This window comes from Podarcis liolepis (assembly GCF_965112155.1).
Source record: "Podarcis liolepis genome assembly, chromosome: 4".
NCBI classification, from domain to species: domain Eukaryota; kingdom Metazoa; phylum Chordata; class Lepidosauria; order Squamata; family Lacertidae; genus Podarcis; species Podarcis liolepis.
The window spans coordinates 79,307,561-79,324,981 of NC_139558.1; the positions used below are offsets into that span (position 1 = coordinate 79,307,561).

At 42.3% G+C, this 17,421-nt stretch overlaps 1 protein-coding gene across 8 annotated transcripts in view; it reads left to right on the top strand.

The window, feature by feature from the left end:
- The window catches only part of STARD13 (StAR related lipid transfer domain containing 13), a 242,495-nt gene that overhangs the window by 184,368 nt on the left and 40,706 nt on the right, over window positions 1–17,421 (top strand). For all 8 annotated transcript variants that reach the window (XR_014525070.1, XR_014525071.1, XR_014525072.1 and 5 more), the window contains 2 exons: window positions 1,990–2,071; window positions 6,537–6,600. Coding sequence is in view for 5 of the 8 variants with exons in the window: in XM_083498861.1 (XP_083354987.1) it covers window positions 1,990–2,071; window positions 6,537–6,600 (146 nt within the window). In the remaining 3 variants the exon portion in view is untranslated. The remainder of the gene's footprint in view (window positions 1–1,989; window positions 2,072–6,536; window positions 6,601–17,421) is intronic.

The following is a 17,421-nucleotide window of genomic DNA, read 5'->3' on the forward strand; positions in this document are numbered from 1 at the left end:
ATGTATACTTTATATTTGACTTCCTTCAATAATGTTTTTTATTTGATGTTTGTAACCGCTTTGAGATTTTTTTTCTTAAAAATATATAGCGGTATAGAGATGAACTGAATAATAATCTTCGCAAATTTCAGCTGATGAAAAATAAGGCATCCATCCCCCCCCCTTTGTAAACTGAGGCTTTTTTTTTTTACAATCAAGAGGTGTATAAATTTTATGAATCAAATAAATAAACATTACTTACAAATCCCTAAATGCTTTGGGACCAAGCAATTTGAAAGACCCCTTTCTCCCACTTAACTGTATTTTTCCGTGTAGAAGACTAGGTTTTTCCCCTAAAAAAATAATGTCAAAAATTAGGGGGTGTCTTATATGCGGATAGTGCTGAGGGTGGAATTGCGACAATTTCGAGTCCCCAAAAATAGGGGGCATCTTATACACGGGGGCGTCTTATAGACGCAAAAATACAGTAATTCATCAGGAGGCCCTCTGTGAATCCCACTGCAAATACGAAGTCTGTTTGGTTGGGATACAGGACCAGGTGTTTTCTGCTGTGACACCAAGGTGGTTGGCCCCTTGTCCATTAGCATATTGACTGCTTCCCAAAACCTTTGTTGGTTTGCTTTAGTCGCCCACCCCCACCATTCTGTCATTGCAATACCTGGTTTCTGGTATTGTTTCACAGACTGTGTATTATTAATTTTTGTGAACCCCCTTAGGGGATCCCCGCAGGGACTGACAGGTGGGATATACTTTTTAATATACAGTAAGGCTGGGAGTTCATGATGCTGTGTTTCATTGCTGTGGGAAGAGAGCATTTGTCTCGGCTGATAGTTGGTTATAGTTTTAAGAGCTGTGTGGTACAGCAGGGGGCGCTCTCTTCAAATGACTTTTCCAAAAAATGTAACATTACACTTTTAAAATTAAAGACAGCTGAGTGGAGGTGGAGTGTTGTGACGCTTGTTGTTAACAATGTCACACCTTTTTTTTCTTGTTGGTTTCCATGTTGGGCTATGAAGGGCTACATCTGGACCTTAAAACAAATGATGTGTCTTCCACACAATTGAAAATGCACAAATGTTTTTGGTTTGTTTTTTAAAAGTAATACAAGGTGCAGGGAGTTGGGGAGGCATAATCTGGACTGGAACCTTAGTGTGGTTGTTAGGAGGGCTTTAAAACCCTTTACCCTCCACCCTGCAGACTTTGCCTGAATCAAAGAACCCACAGCTGTATTGGAAGGAAATCCCCCAGTTGCCCAATTGCAAGTTTTTCTTACAATGCAAAAAGAAAGGGGTTGATTTGGATTGTGGTTGCATTTAAGGAGAAAAGATGAATGCCTCTCACCAGGGTCACTATAGCCACACACTCTTATTCACTTTTTTTTTTTTACTTTTTAAAAAGCCGTTCATGTACTTCATCAGGTTTGGCCCTGAGTCACAATCTGCAAATTCTTCACTCATAATGCTACTAAGTGGTTTGTCTACAAGTCTGTGAAAAAGGGAAACACTTGTTATATTTCTGTTTAAAAATAAAAATAGGTTAACAGCATTCATATTATTTGTATTGTTAGCCGCTTAATGAAGGGAGTGGATTTTGGACTAAAATTCCTATCATCCCCAGCCAGCATGGCTAAAGGTCAGGGATGATGGGAGTTGTAGTCCAACAATATATGGAGTGCACCAAGTTGGGGAAGGCTGGAAAGGTCAACAACAACTGTAGTACTGATCAGTATTGCTTTGTTATTGGGGGACTGAAATATAAACCATCTGATTTCTTACTGTAGTTGGATGATGACATGCTGATGTTACCTTAGTTGACACATTTCAACGACTCCATTTGAACTTGGAAAAGGAAGTGATATTATCAGAAATTAAATGTGGAGGACATTTTGGTTTTCCCCTTCTGTTTGCAATTTAGTCTGGAATCACATTCAGCTCCTCTTGGAAGAAAATGTGTTTCCCACTCCAGTAACAGCTGCTTCTTCTCTTGTAGATTCCCAGTTTCCTATTGACATTGCTGCTGTAAAGAAAGACCATGATTTTCTTGACAAGGATCTTGTAGAACCTCTTTGTAGGTAAAGTGCATTTTTAATACTTGTTGTAATTTATTATGATGTTTATAGCGCTGCAAAGCATGCAGACAACCTGGTTTCGTGTATCATCCCTCTGTGAAGGAGATAATAAGGCTAAAGCCTGGTTTGTGTGCTAGAGTGAGTACAGTGGAACCCTTACCTTCCAAATGCGATCCGTTTTGGGGTGCTGTTTGCACCCTGAAAAGTCCATAAGTAGAGTGCTGTTACCACACATGCGCGAAGCGCACAGACCGCTTCTGTGCATGCGCGTGCAGCAAACCCAGAAGTAAACACTTCCGGGTTTGCCGCATTCGTAAACTGAAAAGCTGCAATGTGAAGCAAACATAACACGAGGTATGACTGTACTCTGATCCCCTGCAAAGGAGGAGGTGAGGTTTGGTGTCAAGAAGTGTTGGGCAGGAGTAGGGTGCTTAATTCTTCTACCACCACCCACTTTTTTCAGCACCCCACTTTTCCTCCATCCAAGATGCCAGGCCCACCTTTGCTGCATTGTGGGAGAAATCAGCCGGGGTAGGAGGGCAGTTGCTGCAGCAAAGGGGTAGCCAGAAGTAGAGTTAATTACCCCTCCTGACTAGAAGTTCTTTGCTGAGAATCATACCCTTACTACTCGTACTCTTAGGTAAACCATTACCATTGAAGTGGCCAAGAGCATTTCCCCAAAGCCATTGTGTCTTGCTGTAAAGGAAACTTAATCATTGCAGAGTTGCCCTGATGCAGGAGACCTCTTTATTGCTGCAAGTGTACACTGGGCACAGCCCTGCATTTACTGCCTGTGACCCTGACATGCCCTTGGCCAAATTCCTTTGCAGCTGCTCAGTAACAGCTGCAGACTGGAGTCATAGGGAGTTAGGATTCTGATCAATTTTAAGGTGTCAGAAAATAACAAGGAAGAAGGGCAAAAGGCCACCCAGAAGGCAGCCCGGTTTTGGGAGATTTTACTCTACAACATTGTTATATTTAGTATGGGCCATGTGGCTTTTGAGAGTGGACAAAGACATTTTCCTTTTCGATCTCAAGGCTTTTCTGCAGTATCATTGAACTCCATATTGAACATGTTCTAGGTCTTATGGCTAATACATGCTCCCCCAAGGTTCTTTTTTAAAAAACACAACACTTTGAGCATTATTTATGACAGGTACACACTGGCATGGCTGTAGCTTCTACTGGCAAAATGCAGGCAAGCAACAATCTCAATCAAAGGTTGGATGGCCATCTGTCATGGATGCTTTAGCTGAGATTCCAGCATTGCAGGACTAGATCCTTCCCTTCCAACTCTACGGTTCTATGATTCTATGAATCAGGGCCCCTACTCGTGTTGCATTTTTCACAATTACATATTTTATGCATATAATGAATGTTGCTATTGATGAATATTTTTGTACTTGTGGGAAACAGCTTCCAACAGAGTCCAAAACGTTACACACAAAAGCAAGCTTTCGTCATTGATCAAAATATCATTAACTATTGTTTCTGGGCTTGGAATCACTCTTGCCAAGGTTTTGACTCTTATTCCAATGACAGATGTACACAGATGGAGAATTCTGTCTTCTGCCATTGGCACGTCAAGAGGGTGCGAGAAATCCAGGCAGGCTGTATTTAATTGGAGACTCTGGAGACATAAAGACAACCATTAATCCTTTCATTTCATTGGAACAATCTGTTTCAAATGCTGGAAGGACCCCAGAAGATATGTCATCATCTTTCTGCTTTAAAATGTGGATAGCTAAATTAGTAAGCGGGAAATCGGTCACAGACTTCACAAAAAATGTAACCTTGAGTCTTAAGGAAAAGCGTTATCTTTTAAGGAAAATATTGGAGTAAAATGTCGACAGGAAACTTGCTGTTTTCAAGTACGTAGATGAGAACTTTATGAGATTAGTTCACTGATAATAGTGACACCATTGATGGTGTCTATAGAAAACAGGTTATTGGATGGAAAGATCTGAAGACCATGGTTACACCATAGAACTCTTGCAAGAGCAAGGAACTCTTCTGCTGAAGCTACATAGAGCTGAGGTCAGAGTTAATGCTTTTTGTGTGTGCATGTTAAAAGTGGTTTGAGAGAGACCTAATTGCCTGTGGCGTGCAGCTTATCCTATTATCACCTCTAATAAACAAATATTTTCCCGACCCCCAAGGTTTGTAGTGTTTCTAAAATCTATTTTGACTAGAAATACAACGAATATGTATACTCCAAAGACAACTATAGGGTATACATGCCACTTTCCATTCTTCTCCAATATTGCCAGTTTCCAATATTGAGTTTAGTTTAAGAGGTGCTATAGAAATTATGGGTGTTTTAAAAAGTCTTGTACTTAAAAATAAGTCCAACTGCAATCTGTGCGCTTTTGATAATATTTATTGCTTTGTATTGTAGTGAGAAATTAGAGGTGCAACTATTTCATTATTAAGATAGATAGAGCATTGCTGCTAATTTCGATTTCCTGTTGCAGCCCAGTGTTTATTTCACAAACCTGACATGAGCCAACAGTGTGACGTGGCAGCTAAAAAAGCCAATGCAATTCTGGGCTGCATCAATAGGAGTATAGCATCTAGATCAAGGGAAGTAATAGTGCCACTGTATTCTGCTCTGGTCAGACCTCACCTGGAGTACTGTGTCCAGTTCTGGGCACCACAGTTCAAGAAGGACACTGACAAACTGGAACGTGTCCAGAGGAGGGCAACCAAAATGGTCAAAGGCCTGGAAACGATGCCTTATGAGGAACGGATAAGGGAGCTGGGCATGTTTAGCCTGGAGAAGAGGAGGTTAAGGGGTGATATGATAGCCATGTTCAAATATATAAAAGGATGTCACATAGAGGAGGGAGAAAGGTTGTTTTCTGCTGCTCCAGAGAAGCGGACATGGAGCAATGGATCCAAACTACAAGAAAGAAGATTCCACCGAAACATTAGGAAGAACTTCCTGACAGTAAGAGCTGTTCGACAGTGGAATTTGCTGCCAAGGAGTGTGGTGGAGTCTCCTACTTTGGAGGTCTTTAAGCAGAGGCTTGACAACTATACAGTGGTGCCCCGCAAGACAAATGCCTCGCAAGACAGAAAACCCGCTAGACGAAAGGGTTTTCCGTTTTTCAATGCGCTTCGCAGGACGAATTTCCCTATGGGCTTGCTTCGCAAGACGAAAATGTCTTGCGAGTCTTGAGATTTTTTTCCCACTCCCCCCCCTTTTTCTAAGCCGCTAAGCCTTTAATAGCCGCTAAACCGCTAATAGCGCTAATCCGCTAAGCCGCTAATAGGGTTGCTTCGCAAGACGAAAAAACTGCTAGACGAAGATACTCGCGGAACGGATTAATTTCGTCTTGCGAGGCACTGTATGTCAGGAGTGCTCTGATGGTGTTTCCTGCTTGGCAGGGGGTTGGACTCGATGGCCCTTGTGGTCTCTTCCAATTCTATGATTCTATGATTCTTTCTAATACTGGGATTGTGTAAATGCCCTTCAGATTATGACAATCTATAATATTCAGGCAGGTGGGCAGGGGTTTATGGGCTAATAGCCGTAAATAAATAAATGAAATGAAAATGAAATGGGCAGGGGTATTTATTATTTTTATTTATTGAATTTATATACCGCCCTGTACCTGAAGGTCTCAGGGTGGTTCACAGAATAAATTCAAAATATAAAACCACAAAATACACAATGAAAATAAAACATCAACCCAATAACCCCCCCCCCCAGGAGAACTTCCCTGGAGAGAGAATTCCACAGATGGGGAGCCACTGCAGAGAAGTCCCATTCTTGTGTTGTCACCTTCTTGACTTCTCTAGGAGGAAGCACACAAAGAAGGGCCTCAGAAGATGATCTCAGGGTCAGGGTAGGTTCATATGGGAAGAGGCAGTCCTTGAGGTATTGTGGTCCTGAGCTGGGTAGAGTGACAAAGAACATGGGAATTGCCTCAAAATTCCATTTCTGGTTGTGATGATAGGTATCCTGTCCTCAAGTCACCAAACTAGTTGCTACATTATCTAAATTGCAGGTGCAGTGGTACTTTGGTTGTTGAATTTAATCCATTCCAGGAGTCCGTTCAACTCCCGGAACCATTCAAAAACCAAGGTGCGGCTTCCAATTGGCTGCAGGAGCTTCTTGCACTCAGTCGGAAGCTACGGAAGCCGCGTCGTACGTTCGGCTTCCAAAAAACGTTCGCAAACCGGAACACTTACTTCCGGGAGCCAAACCGGAACACTTATTTCCAGGAGCCAATTTGTTCGGGAGCCAAGCCATTCGACAACCAAGGTACCACTGTATGTACATATTTCTGCACCCCAGTCTTGTGGATAGGAATTAGCAATGTATATTTCACTACCAGTCTATCTTTATAGGAAGTTGTTTGAAGTTCTGTCCATAAAGTGAGAGTATGGGGAAAATGTGCAAGGTCATAAAGGGCCAGTTGATTCATGAGATGCTAATCTTTGGATTTTGCTTTGCTTCTAGACGTCTGAACACACTGAACAAGTGCGCCTCAATGAAACTCGATGTGAACTTCCAAAGGAAGAAGGCAAGTAACTATGGATTTGGAAATGTCTCTGTAGTCCAGGGCTTTTGAAACCTCCTAAAATTACAGCTAGGATTGATCTCAGGCTTAAAATCTTAAGTGCTAATACCTCGTGAACAAGTCGTTAGAAACTGGCTTGTTATATATTTGGCATTGTTTAAAGTGTCCTGCTGTAAGGAAATTTAAGTGCTGAAGTTGTTTGATGCCAGACCATGAGAGAAGATCATAGCTAGCCATTGCCTTGCATCACATGGCAAATTAAAATTTACCAGACGGATGCACAGATTCTGCACACATAACGCAACAGCACTGAGTCGAAAGGAAATCTTTAACTTCAGATGAAGGCCCTACATGATTATTATAACCCCCATAACTATGTGACAGCTATCTTTCTAAAACACACCAGGAAGCAACCATCAAAGAAACTGCCAAAAGGAGAGGCCACATTTTAAGACGCTGAAAGAACTTACTTACAGACTAATGCATTTCGGTCAAAAGGGTTCATCCAAGCACTTTCAACAAACAGGAGTACAGTACTTATGCAGTAGTAGTAACAGTTGTAGTAATAAAGGCCTAAAAGCATAATGTCAATGTTAAATATACCAGTAGCCTGAAAAGCACCCCAAGAGCTTTTTAAAAACATGCCAAAATAAAGTTACAAAAATGTGTGCAATGAAAAAAGCTTACACGTAAAACGCTTTACTGTAAACTTCAGTACATGCGTATCTCCATCTATTTGAAACTATATTACTCAAATATACCTTACAGGTATCTGGACAACATCTTCTTAAACCATTCAAGTGCAGTGGCGCAGGCATATCTCACACTAAAATGCAAATGTGTGGTCTTCTTGTAAAGAACATATTGGTTACAAACATTTTTGACAGCCAGGGATCATTACCAAATGCCCAGCTCAGGGAGTGTCAAGAAAAAGCACATAATTGTATTTCTGATGGAGAATTGAGCTGTTGCCAATGTCTTTTAAAGCTGGGGATCATTACCAATGTCATTGCACTCGAGTTATTGAAGAAGATATCAAGGAAAAAGAGAATCAAGGAAAAAACAACAACCATGCTTTAAAATTACCTCAGCTTTCTAAGCATCTGGGTAGGCTTGCCTAAACAAGAATGTTTTTAGCAGGCGCTGAAAAGCGTACAGCTTGATTTTTCCCATCCATTTCACTGCTGCGCCCAAGCAATGGCCCAGGGACTCCACAGCCCCTCCCTATTCAGATGTTATGGAGAAACAGAGTTGAGTGTTATCAACATGCCGATGGTCAACCTCGCCCTGAAACTCCTAATGACCCCTCCTAATGGCTTCATGTAGATATTAAATAGCACCATTATAAATACACATTTGTGTAACTTGGATTTCAGCATGCTTAATTTTATAGAAAAGTTACAAGCCTTGTGGTGTTTTTAAGGACATTAATATATATATTGATATCAACACCATTGTTCTGTAGGGGATGGCACTGCGCTACTCACCTGACCTCCATTTAATTGCATCGCCAGTAGAGGGGGAAGCATGCAGCCGTGCTGAGGTTCACACACTGAAAGCTCACCAGCACAGCCAGTGTAGTGCTCCTACTGGTGCACTTGCGCCCTGCCAACCTCCCTGTGACCCACTAGAGGTCAGGGGAGTAGCAGTGCTCTACCATGCCATGCATGACTTAGTGTTACACATACGTTTGTTGTCTGTTTGTTAGAGAGAGCCTCTGAATAAGACCTCTTGGCTGAAATACATTGTGCTATTAATAAATATTCATCAGCACTTTGAAATGCCGTCTCTCTTTTTGCTGTCTTTCAATCCACTTCCTCCTGCCCTCTGTTGTCTTCTGCTCAGAATTATTTGAGAGTCTTGAACGCACTTGCATAGCAGAAACTGTGGGAGAGAGACTTTGACAAAAGAACAGTTCTCAACAAGCTTCTCGAAATGCAAGGGCAAAATACATGCTGTTTAGTTAAGAAGGTACTTGCCTCACAGTGTTGTCTGATGCCATGTGACTATAAGACATGATCCACTGCCAGATAAAAAGCTGATAACATTTTTCCAATTTTTGTGTGTGTGTGTGCTGACTTATTAAAATAAAGCTCGTCATGTTTACAACCTCCTTGTGTAATACAGGCATTATTTAAGGCTTAAGGGGTTTCAGCAAGGAATGCAGAAAATGTCTTGTGATGTGGGGAATTTTGTAACAGAGCCAACAACCTTTTATTTACAAGGCACTCCCCTCCCAGGGGCACTTTCTAATCAGTAGTTAGCATAGTGTAGTACATTGCCTCTTGAGAGTCCCACGACTGCAAGAAGATCAAACCTATCCATTCTGAAGGAAATCAGTCCTGAGTGCTCACTGGAAGGACAGATCCTGAAGCTGAGGCTCCAGTACTTTGGCCACCTCATGAGAAGAGAAGACTCCCTGGAAAAGACCCTGATGTTGGGTTTTCCCTGATGTTGGGAAAGATTGAGGGCACAAGGAGAAGGGAACGACAGAGGACGAGATGGTTGGACAGTGTTCTCGAAGCTACAAACATGAGTTTGACCAAACTGCGGAAGGCAGTGGAAGACAGGAGTGCCTGGCGTGCTCTGGTCCATGGGGTCACGAAGAGTCGGAAACGACTAAACGACTAAACAACAACAACAGTACATTGCCTTAAGAAACATTGCACACTTTTGATTCTCTCTCAGGAGGCTTGATTAATTCTTCTCAGTGGTGTTATTGCCGGTGGCAGTGCTTAGAATGGGGCAGGAGACAAGGGAGGATAATGGAATGGGGTGCATCCCCATTTCGTCTTGGCTGGACCTAAGATGGACGTCATTGTGTCTGGCCTAATTTGAAATGAAACACCTCCCTTCCCTCCTCACTCCCTTTCAGGACTGGTAGTTTAGGACCGCAGTCTTAAACACACTTCAGATTAAAGATAAAATGTCTCTTCCTAGTGCTGCAACCCCGTCCCTCAGATGAGCATACCGGCAGATTGAATGTTGGCACCTGCCTTGGCCCCTTCTGCCTGCTCATGCCTTCACTTGCCTACGGTTGTCTCCTCCGCCTCCTCTTCCTGTTGGAAAAAGTTAGCAAAGCGCCCTGCACCCAGGTCCCTAAATACGGAGGAGAATGTGCTGCTTCCATTTCAGACCCTCCACTCTGGAGTGCTTTTTTAAATTTATCCAGCTGGAAACAACAGCAGGAGTGAGCAGGCAGGGAGAGGTAAGACCAGTGAACTTGAGCAACTTTTGATTTGCTGGTGTGCTTGTCTGACACTTGAGTTGTGGCTAAGGAAAGCACTGTGACCTGATGGCTTGTTTCACAGCTCTCTTCATCGTAGGCACGTGGTCTCAACGGGCTCAGTCATTGCACCTCAGTCTTCCTCCCCTTGCTCTGCTGCCTCCCTGTGTCAAATTTTAGCAACATGTTCTTTTATTTTGTGCGTGTGTGTGTGTGTAACTGAAATTGCTTCTTTCTCCTTCTGAGATTGGTCACATTGATGATCGTAGCCAATCAGCAATCACCTCGTAGATAAAGGGATGCCACAGTGTAGTAAGTCTTGATGTAGAGCTTGCTCCCATGTAAGTGTTCATAGAATTTCAAGCTTAGCCAGTCAGGGTTGACATAACTGAGAACAAGTGAAGGCAACTGAAAATGTGAACAAAAAAGATAAAAGCAAAGAGCAGAAAAGAAAAATAAAATAAAAGCAAAGACTAGAAAAGCCTTATCTTACAGTGTAGATAAGGAGGCAGATATGCAGAATTGGAAAGAATGCTAGAATATTGGTAACATGGGGTTCTTCAGGATGGAGAAGGTTGCAAGTGGCATATACGCTGGATAAACATTCCTAACACCTGAAGTCCACATTATGAGATGCAGGTGTTACAGTGCAACTCAGCTGTGGTATTAGCTACCTGGTGCCTCTTCCTCAAGATACCATTTCCCCCCACTTCCTGCTTAGTGCTACAGTCCCCAGCGGAAGCTGCTGTTTGGTTGTGGCCTCAGAAATCAGTTGCAGACAAAAAAAAAAAATACAGTTAGGCAGTGACTCACAGTTATTTTATAGTCCTCTCTTCCACTGCATATCTGTAAGGATGGAAAATATATCTTCACATAATGGTTACTGCCTCTCTTAACAACTCTATTTGCCATTTATTATGTCTGGGGCATAAAGCCAAGCAAGCACTGCTGGTTAGAAATCTTGGAACAGTTATAGTCCACATCTCCTTGAATGTCTCAGAAAAACAGCCGTCAATTAAGTTGCTGAATGGCCTAGCACTGAAGACCAGTCAAAGATGGAAGATACAAATGGGTCACTGCAAGGCATTCTGGGAGAGAAGATGAGGCAAATCTGTAATCCAATTGAAATCAGTGGGGAAATTAACACATAGTTCTACATAACAAACTGTTAGTGGCTGACATTAAACTTCATTTGAAGCATATTCTTATGTTTTGAAATTCCCTTGAAGAAAATTTGCCCTTAAGTTATTTGGATAGACACAAAGCTGCAGTTGGAATGACTGCCTTCCCCAGCTGTAGGGTCACAGCCCTTGTGAAGGAAAAAATGTGGGAAAATCCATTAAGAGAGCTACATTCATGCATTCTGCTGGCACCCACATCCACCTGAGGAAACAATGTTTTCGGTTCTAGTTTTATTTTTAACCAGCTTTAAAGATGCTAAGTATAGAACGTTCTTTCTGAGCCTTTACAATTTGGCAAACACTGTCGGCCTTCCTGAGCTAAGCCTTCAGCTCATTCATAATGGAGAGCTATGCACACATTTTTGTTACTCGCCTAGCTGTGTCTTATCCTAAAAACAGAAAGCAGATGTAGAAGTTGAGTGAAGTCAAGCTTCCTGAGCTGAGCGGCTATTGGAAACCGAGTCTCCATAGTAGAAGTCCAATGTTCTAACCACGAGACCTCACTAGTTATTAGCTGTATACAGAGGACTTGTGGATATAAGGAATCAGTGTGCAACTCTAACCACTCTGAAGGCAATATCACTGATGGGCCTGGCCCTTCGCTTCACTCAGCACTGTGGCTGCTTTCCTTGACCACTGTATTGACTTGGATTCAGACATAAAGGGGGTGGGGGCAATCATTGATAGGCCACACATGAACGCACACTGTCTGTGGGCAATGTGTTGTGTGGTTCAAATTCAATGGATCAGGTGTACTTTGTCAGTGCTTGCAGTCACAGGCGCCATCTTAAGAGGATTGAGGGGGCTCATGCGTGACACTGCATGATGTCATGTACATGATGCTTCAACATCATGTGGATATGTTGGGTGACACCCTGACATTGTACAATGCTATGAGGAGCCATGAGGCAGAACTGAACACCCTCTGAATATTGAAGGGGCTCAGCTCCCTCAAAAAATACTCTGTGGGGGCTTAAACTGCCTAGGAGCAGTTTGCTCCTGTCTGCTGTGCAGATACTCAGAGTGTTTCACTCTGTGCTGGCACTCCCTGATTATGAGGACCAATGAAGGCTGAGCAATCCATATAGCAAGTTCCTCAGAACCAAGCATGGGGATGTCCTGGGGGGCAAAGTTAACTACTCCTTTGCAGGATAATCCCTGTGAGCATTGCAGTGCTGTGCTGGGGAACATGTGAAAGCATTTAGCTTTGCCCTTTGTCACACACAGAGATTGCACTGGAAGACTGCAGTGCATCATTTACTAACCGTGAACTCAGTTCTGCAAGTGCCAGTTCTTATGCAGCCAAAATGGCAATATTCATGCACAAGAAGGAGCAAGCCTGAGAGAAGCCCAGGTGTAAAATTGCCACTGCGAGATAACAAATTCCTTTCATACCGGACAATGGTTTGCTATCTCAGCTGTATTGTTAGTGAATAAAGTCAAATATATCCTCATGCTCGGTGATAATTAGTGTCATTTTTGGCAGTTTTCTCAGCTGAAAGGGCCAACTGATTACACATAGAAACTGGCTTGTGCTCTTTATTGTTAGATATAATTTTCAGAACAGAGTCAAATTACATTGCCAGCTAGCTTGTTTAACTTGGGATTATCTTTAATTCTGCCAGCACACACTATTGTCAGCCACAGTAGCTGCGTTTGGATGATCACATCCCTGCTTAATAAGCTGAGATATGAGTGAACCTTCCCCCCTCCCAACCCCAATGCTCGAAACCCCATTGATTACCCCTTCATGCAAGTCATGATTAAGCAAGGAAGTTTCTTAATTGACCATAGTTTCCTGTTGTTTTTTTTCTGAATTGGGAAACTACAGTTACCAGCTTCACACAGGCCAGAGTATTAAATCAAGTTCAATAATATTCTGGATTGTTCTGATACTGGCAATAATAGTTTGGTGGTTCAGACAAAACAGGAGGCTCCGGTTTGTCAAAGCCCTCCCGGTTTGTTCTCTCGTGTCTCTCATGTCACAAGAAGGAGGTGCAAAGGGATTCTATGTAGTGGGAAAAGCCTTGCTTATCTCTCAGTAGATAATTACCGGTAAGTGTAGACATAATTGAGCATCATCTGACTTTCAAAGGTTCCCTGAATCCCTAGAATAATGTTCAAAATAGCATCACTTCTGTTTCCCAAGAGTATTCTTGGGGAGCCGTGTGATAGTGCTAAGTAAAGGTGCAGATTATCTAATGGAATGCTTATATTTTTGTGTGGCATGATGTTTGTAGATAATAATCTGCTGGGCCAAAGACCCAACCCAGCCCCTAGAAAAATTTTATCTGTCCCCATCAAATTTGAATAAATATGACACGGTAATTTAATTTTTTACTACCTTATCTTTATTCAAATTTTAGCAGGGACCCTTATAAGATTGTGGGAGGTTTATAATTTAAACACTTCTAAATTATGGTGATAGACGAAGCTGCAGATTTTCTGCATGTTGGATGAAAATATACAGCTGTTAAAGGTTGTTGGCTGAATTAGATTTATGAAAATGCTATGTTTACTTTTGGATAGTAATTTTCTTGGGAATTTGAGTGGCTAATTTACCGGTAAATGGGCTTAGTCTGATATTACAGAGTGATCCGAATCTACTGAGTGACAGAGATACCATTGTATCTGCAAGTCTAGCAACTCATGGTGGTGAAAGGTGGGAGTCGGGCAGATCAGGCCTGATCCCTGTGTCGCGCAGCAATTGGCCCTAGATCAGGTCCTCTACTCATTCTATCAGTGCAAGAGTTTCCGCTTGCCAGACAAAACAGTTGACCTCCTCACACATGATGTTCTGGGGTTCTCCTGACCCCCAGAGCCAATTTGGAGGTGTGGGCGGAGGAGAGAGGGGAAAGCCCCGTGGTGCTACAAGACTCGTTGCAGTAGCTCCCACGAGCATAACTCTTTTGTCAAATCCAGCCCTGTATAAGAACCTGGGAAGGAAGGCGCACATGACAAAATAATTCGCTTAACATTAATTTGACTTTGACCTCTCCAATTATTTCTAAGGAATGTAATCTATCCCCTCCTCTCCCAGCCACAGCAAGTCCTGAAAAACCCTCTAGGAAGGTTCAGTAGAACCCTCCTGAGCAATGTGGGGTTGGGCATGGGGGTGGGAAGTTGTGGGGAGGGGAGAATAATGAAAATCAGTCTTGGAGCCATATGATTATTATGATTATGATTATTATGATTATTATGATTATGATTATTTTATTTTGTACCCTGCCCATCTGACTGGGTTGCCCTAGCCACTCTGGGCCACTTCCAACTGATATAAAAACATAATAAAATATGAAACATTAAAAGCTTCCCTATACAAGGAAGATAAGTAAAGTTCATGGAAGGAAAGCTTCCTGTCCCTTCCTTACTCCACGCAGCAGCTATCCCCAGCCCACACTGTCAGGGAAGGCCCCTGACCCCCCCCCCCCGAGAGGTTTTTTTAGGTGGGGCAGGGGGGCAGATTGGATGGAAAACTTACTTACTGTAAATTTTGTTAATTTATGTAGGATCCAAGCCCATGTCTTTAAAATAAAAATAAAAAGATCTGGTGACTTCAGTTTATGGGCTAAAGCTTTCCTTCTAAGAGTGGTAATTCTTTCCAGGATGACGATAGTTTCCAACGTCCATAAATAATTGTATGAATTTACAGAGCCCTGAAAAACGTAGGTCCTAGGTATCTTAGAGAATGCCTAAACACTCAGTCACTGAGATCGTTTGCAGGAGCATGGTTAGTCATCCTCCGAGTTGGCAAGGCTCATCTGACAGCAGCAAGAAACAGAGCGCTTAGGGTCATCAACCCGTTTCTATGGGATGCTCTGCCAATAGCGATTCAGTGGCCACCTTCTGTTTCAATCCTTAAACATCTGCTGAAAACCTCTGTGCTGCCAAGCTTATGGAGCCATTTAAGAAAAATCTATTTGCCATAGTTTGTTGATCTCTGATTAAAATTTTTACATGGTTTTTACTGTAGATATGTATGTTTGCTATAAATGGCTTTGGGTTTGTTTCTTAAGAATAGAGATAATGAACATATTTTTATAGATAAATAAATTGGATTTTCCCAGCCAATTCTGTTCTACAAACGCACAGCATGTAGTGCAAAGCATGGGGCTTTGCGGTGGGCAATTAGTGTGTAGTCCACAAAGTCCATATACAGGAAGTCGAATGGAATCTGTTCCGGAAGTCCGTTTGACTTCCAACAGGTTCAGAAACCAAGGCACGGCTTCTGATTGGTTCCCGATTGCGCAGGCATGCCAGAAAAAAATAGCGGAAGCTGCACCAGACGTTTGGCTTCCAAAAGAATGTTTGCAAACCAGAACACTCACTTCCAATTTTCGATCGTTCGGGAGCCGCAACGTTCAACTCCCAAGGAGCCGAGGTACGACTGTTCTGTCCACAAAGAGTTGATTCCAAGCACAATTTTGCAGAAGCAGCAGCTGCTTCCTTGTATGTTAATGGGACACAGCTATCTCTGGATATAAGAATGATGGGAAGGACAAGGGAAGGCTATGTACTGTGCGGAGGACATAGTTAAACTACAGGGTTGGCTCCTGCAAGATGTAAGGATGGCCACTAGCTTCAGTGGCTGAGACAAATGAATGGATGGCAAGGCCATCAGTTGCTACTCGCCACAATGACTATGCTGTGGTTTCACAGCTGGGGACGGTATGCCTCTGAATACCAGTTGCTGGAAACCACAGGAGCGGAAGTGTACGGTCCCGGTAGCAGACTTTCCACAGGTCAGTGAGAACTGGCCTGATCCAGCAGAGGGATTACTTCTTATGTTCTTATGTTAATGTGCAAATGGTATTAATTGTTTGATTTCACCCCCTTATTTATAGGCTGTTGTGGTTTTGCTATGATTATAGTGATAGTAATATTTGCTCTTTTTAAAATTTTATTATTATTGTGATCCACCTTGCGCTCAACATTGCTGTTGGAAAAGCGGGAATCAAATATCAAAGTGCAAACTCACAATTTAGATCCATGGTTCCCAGTTCTAGATGTTAGGCATGCGGTAATAGCATTCATCTATAATGGATAGTGTGCAATACCCGTAGGTGGCTAGTTTACTAAAGCTTTGCTTATAGCTCTCTTGAGTTTAAAGCCAATGTGTTTTTGTTCAACAAACAATCCCACATAGTTTCCGATGGAATGTGGAACATGTTTTCTGTAGGTTTGGTGTATAGATATTATATTACCACCACCACTGTCCATATTCTCTGTGAACTGTTTCTCATCTTCCATTGTTCATTTGACATTGTGCAGCACAGTCTTATGCATATTTACATGAAATTAAATCACACTGTTTAGGATTGCAGTCTAAGAGGGGTATTTATATTTTATGTTTTGGGGCTGGTTGGTTGAGGGATTCTGGATTTATACCAAACCATGTATAGTTATTTCCCAATATGAGATTTAATAATATATAAATGGCTTCAGGATTACACAACCAGGTGTAACAACATTCTGTGACTGTTGCAAGTGTGAATCAGGATGCACACCTGTATTTACACTGAACTGGTTTGCACGTAACACTAAACTGTGGTTTGGTGCTGTGAACATGCGTTAGAATGAATTAAAGTGAAGCTTTGGGTTTATACCCTCTGCTCCCCCTTCTCCTTTCATGCAGCCAGGAGCAGGACTTTGCTAGCATTTCATTTTTCTGACTGTAGGAAATAAGTTTCTAACAAGCCAACTTCAAAGCACAGCTGCTGCTGCTTCTCCTTCTCCTTCTCCTTCTCCTTCTCCTTCTCCTTCTCCTTCTCCTTCTCCTTCTCCTTCTCCTTCTCCTTCTCCTTCTCCTTCTTCACCACTCCACCTTTTCCCCTGACGGAACTCAGACTTTGTTTGTTTTAAAGCACAATCTCTGGTTCATACATAATATAAGACAGGATTCGTTGGAAGTGAAACTAAACAATAGTGGTGTCCTTGACTGCATAGGAGGAGAGAGGCACGCACAGGCTTGTTTACTCAGGCTCATTCATCCTTGTGCACTTAGCACTAAACCATGGTTTGATATGGTATGCAAACCAATCCATTGTGGTGCTCATATGAAGTTTATTGAACTTAACAAGGATGTGCATCTGGGTCCACCAGTTGTTGCGCTTGATGAGGTGCCCACAATTACATCCCCAATAGTGTCAAGATAGGCCGCCTTTATGCTTTGACTTTGGGGCTATTGTTGGATGTTTTCAGTTCTCAAATAACATATGAGTTTTCTAATTATTAGTTAATATTATCATTAGAGTAAGAACAGAAACATCATGTCACTTGGCCACATGGGATGGGGTCATCCAATTAGAATTCGTATGGCAACGCATTATACGTCATTTATTGTTCCAGCTGTTTCATTTTATTCCCCCAGTGATTTTATTTGGTAAATGTCCATGAGATTTTTGCTTGTGAAGCTCT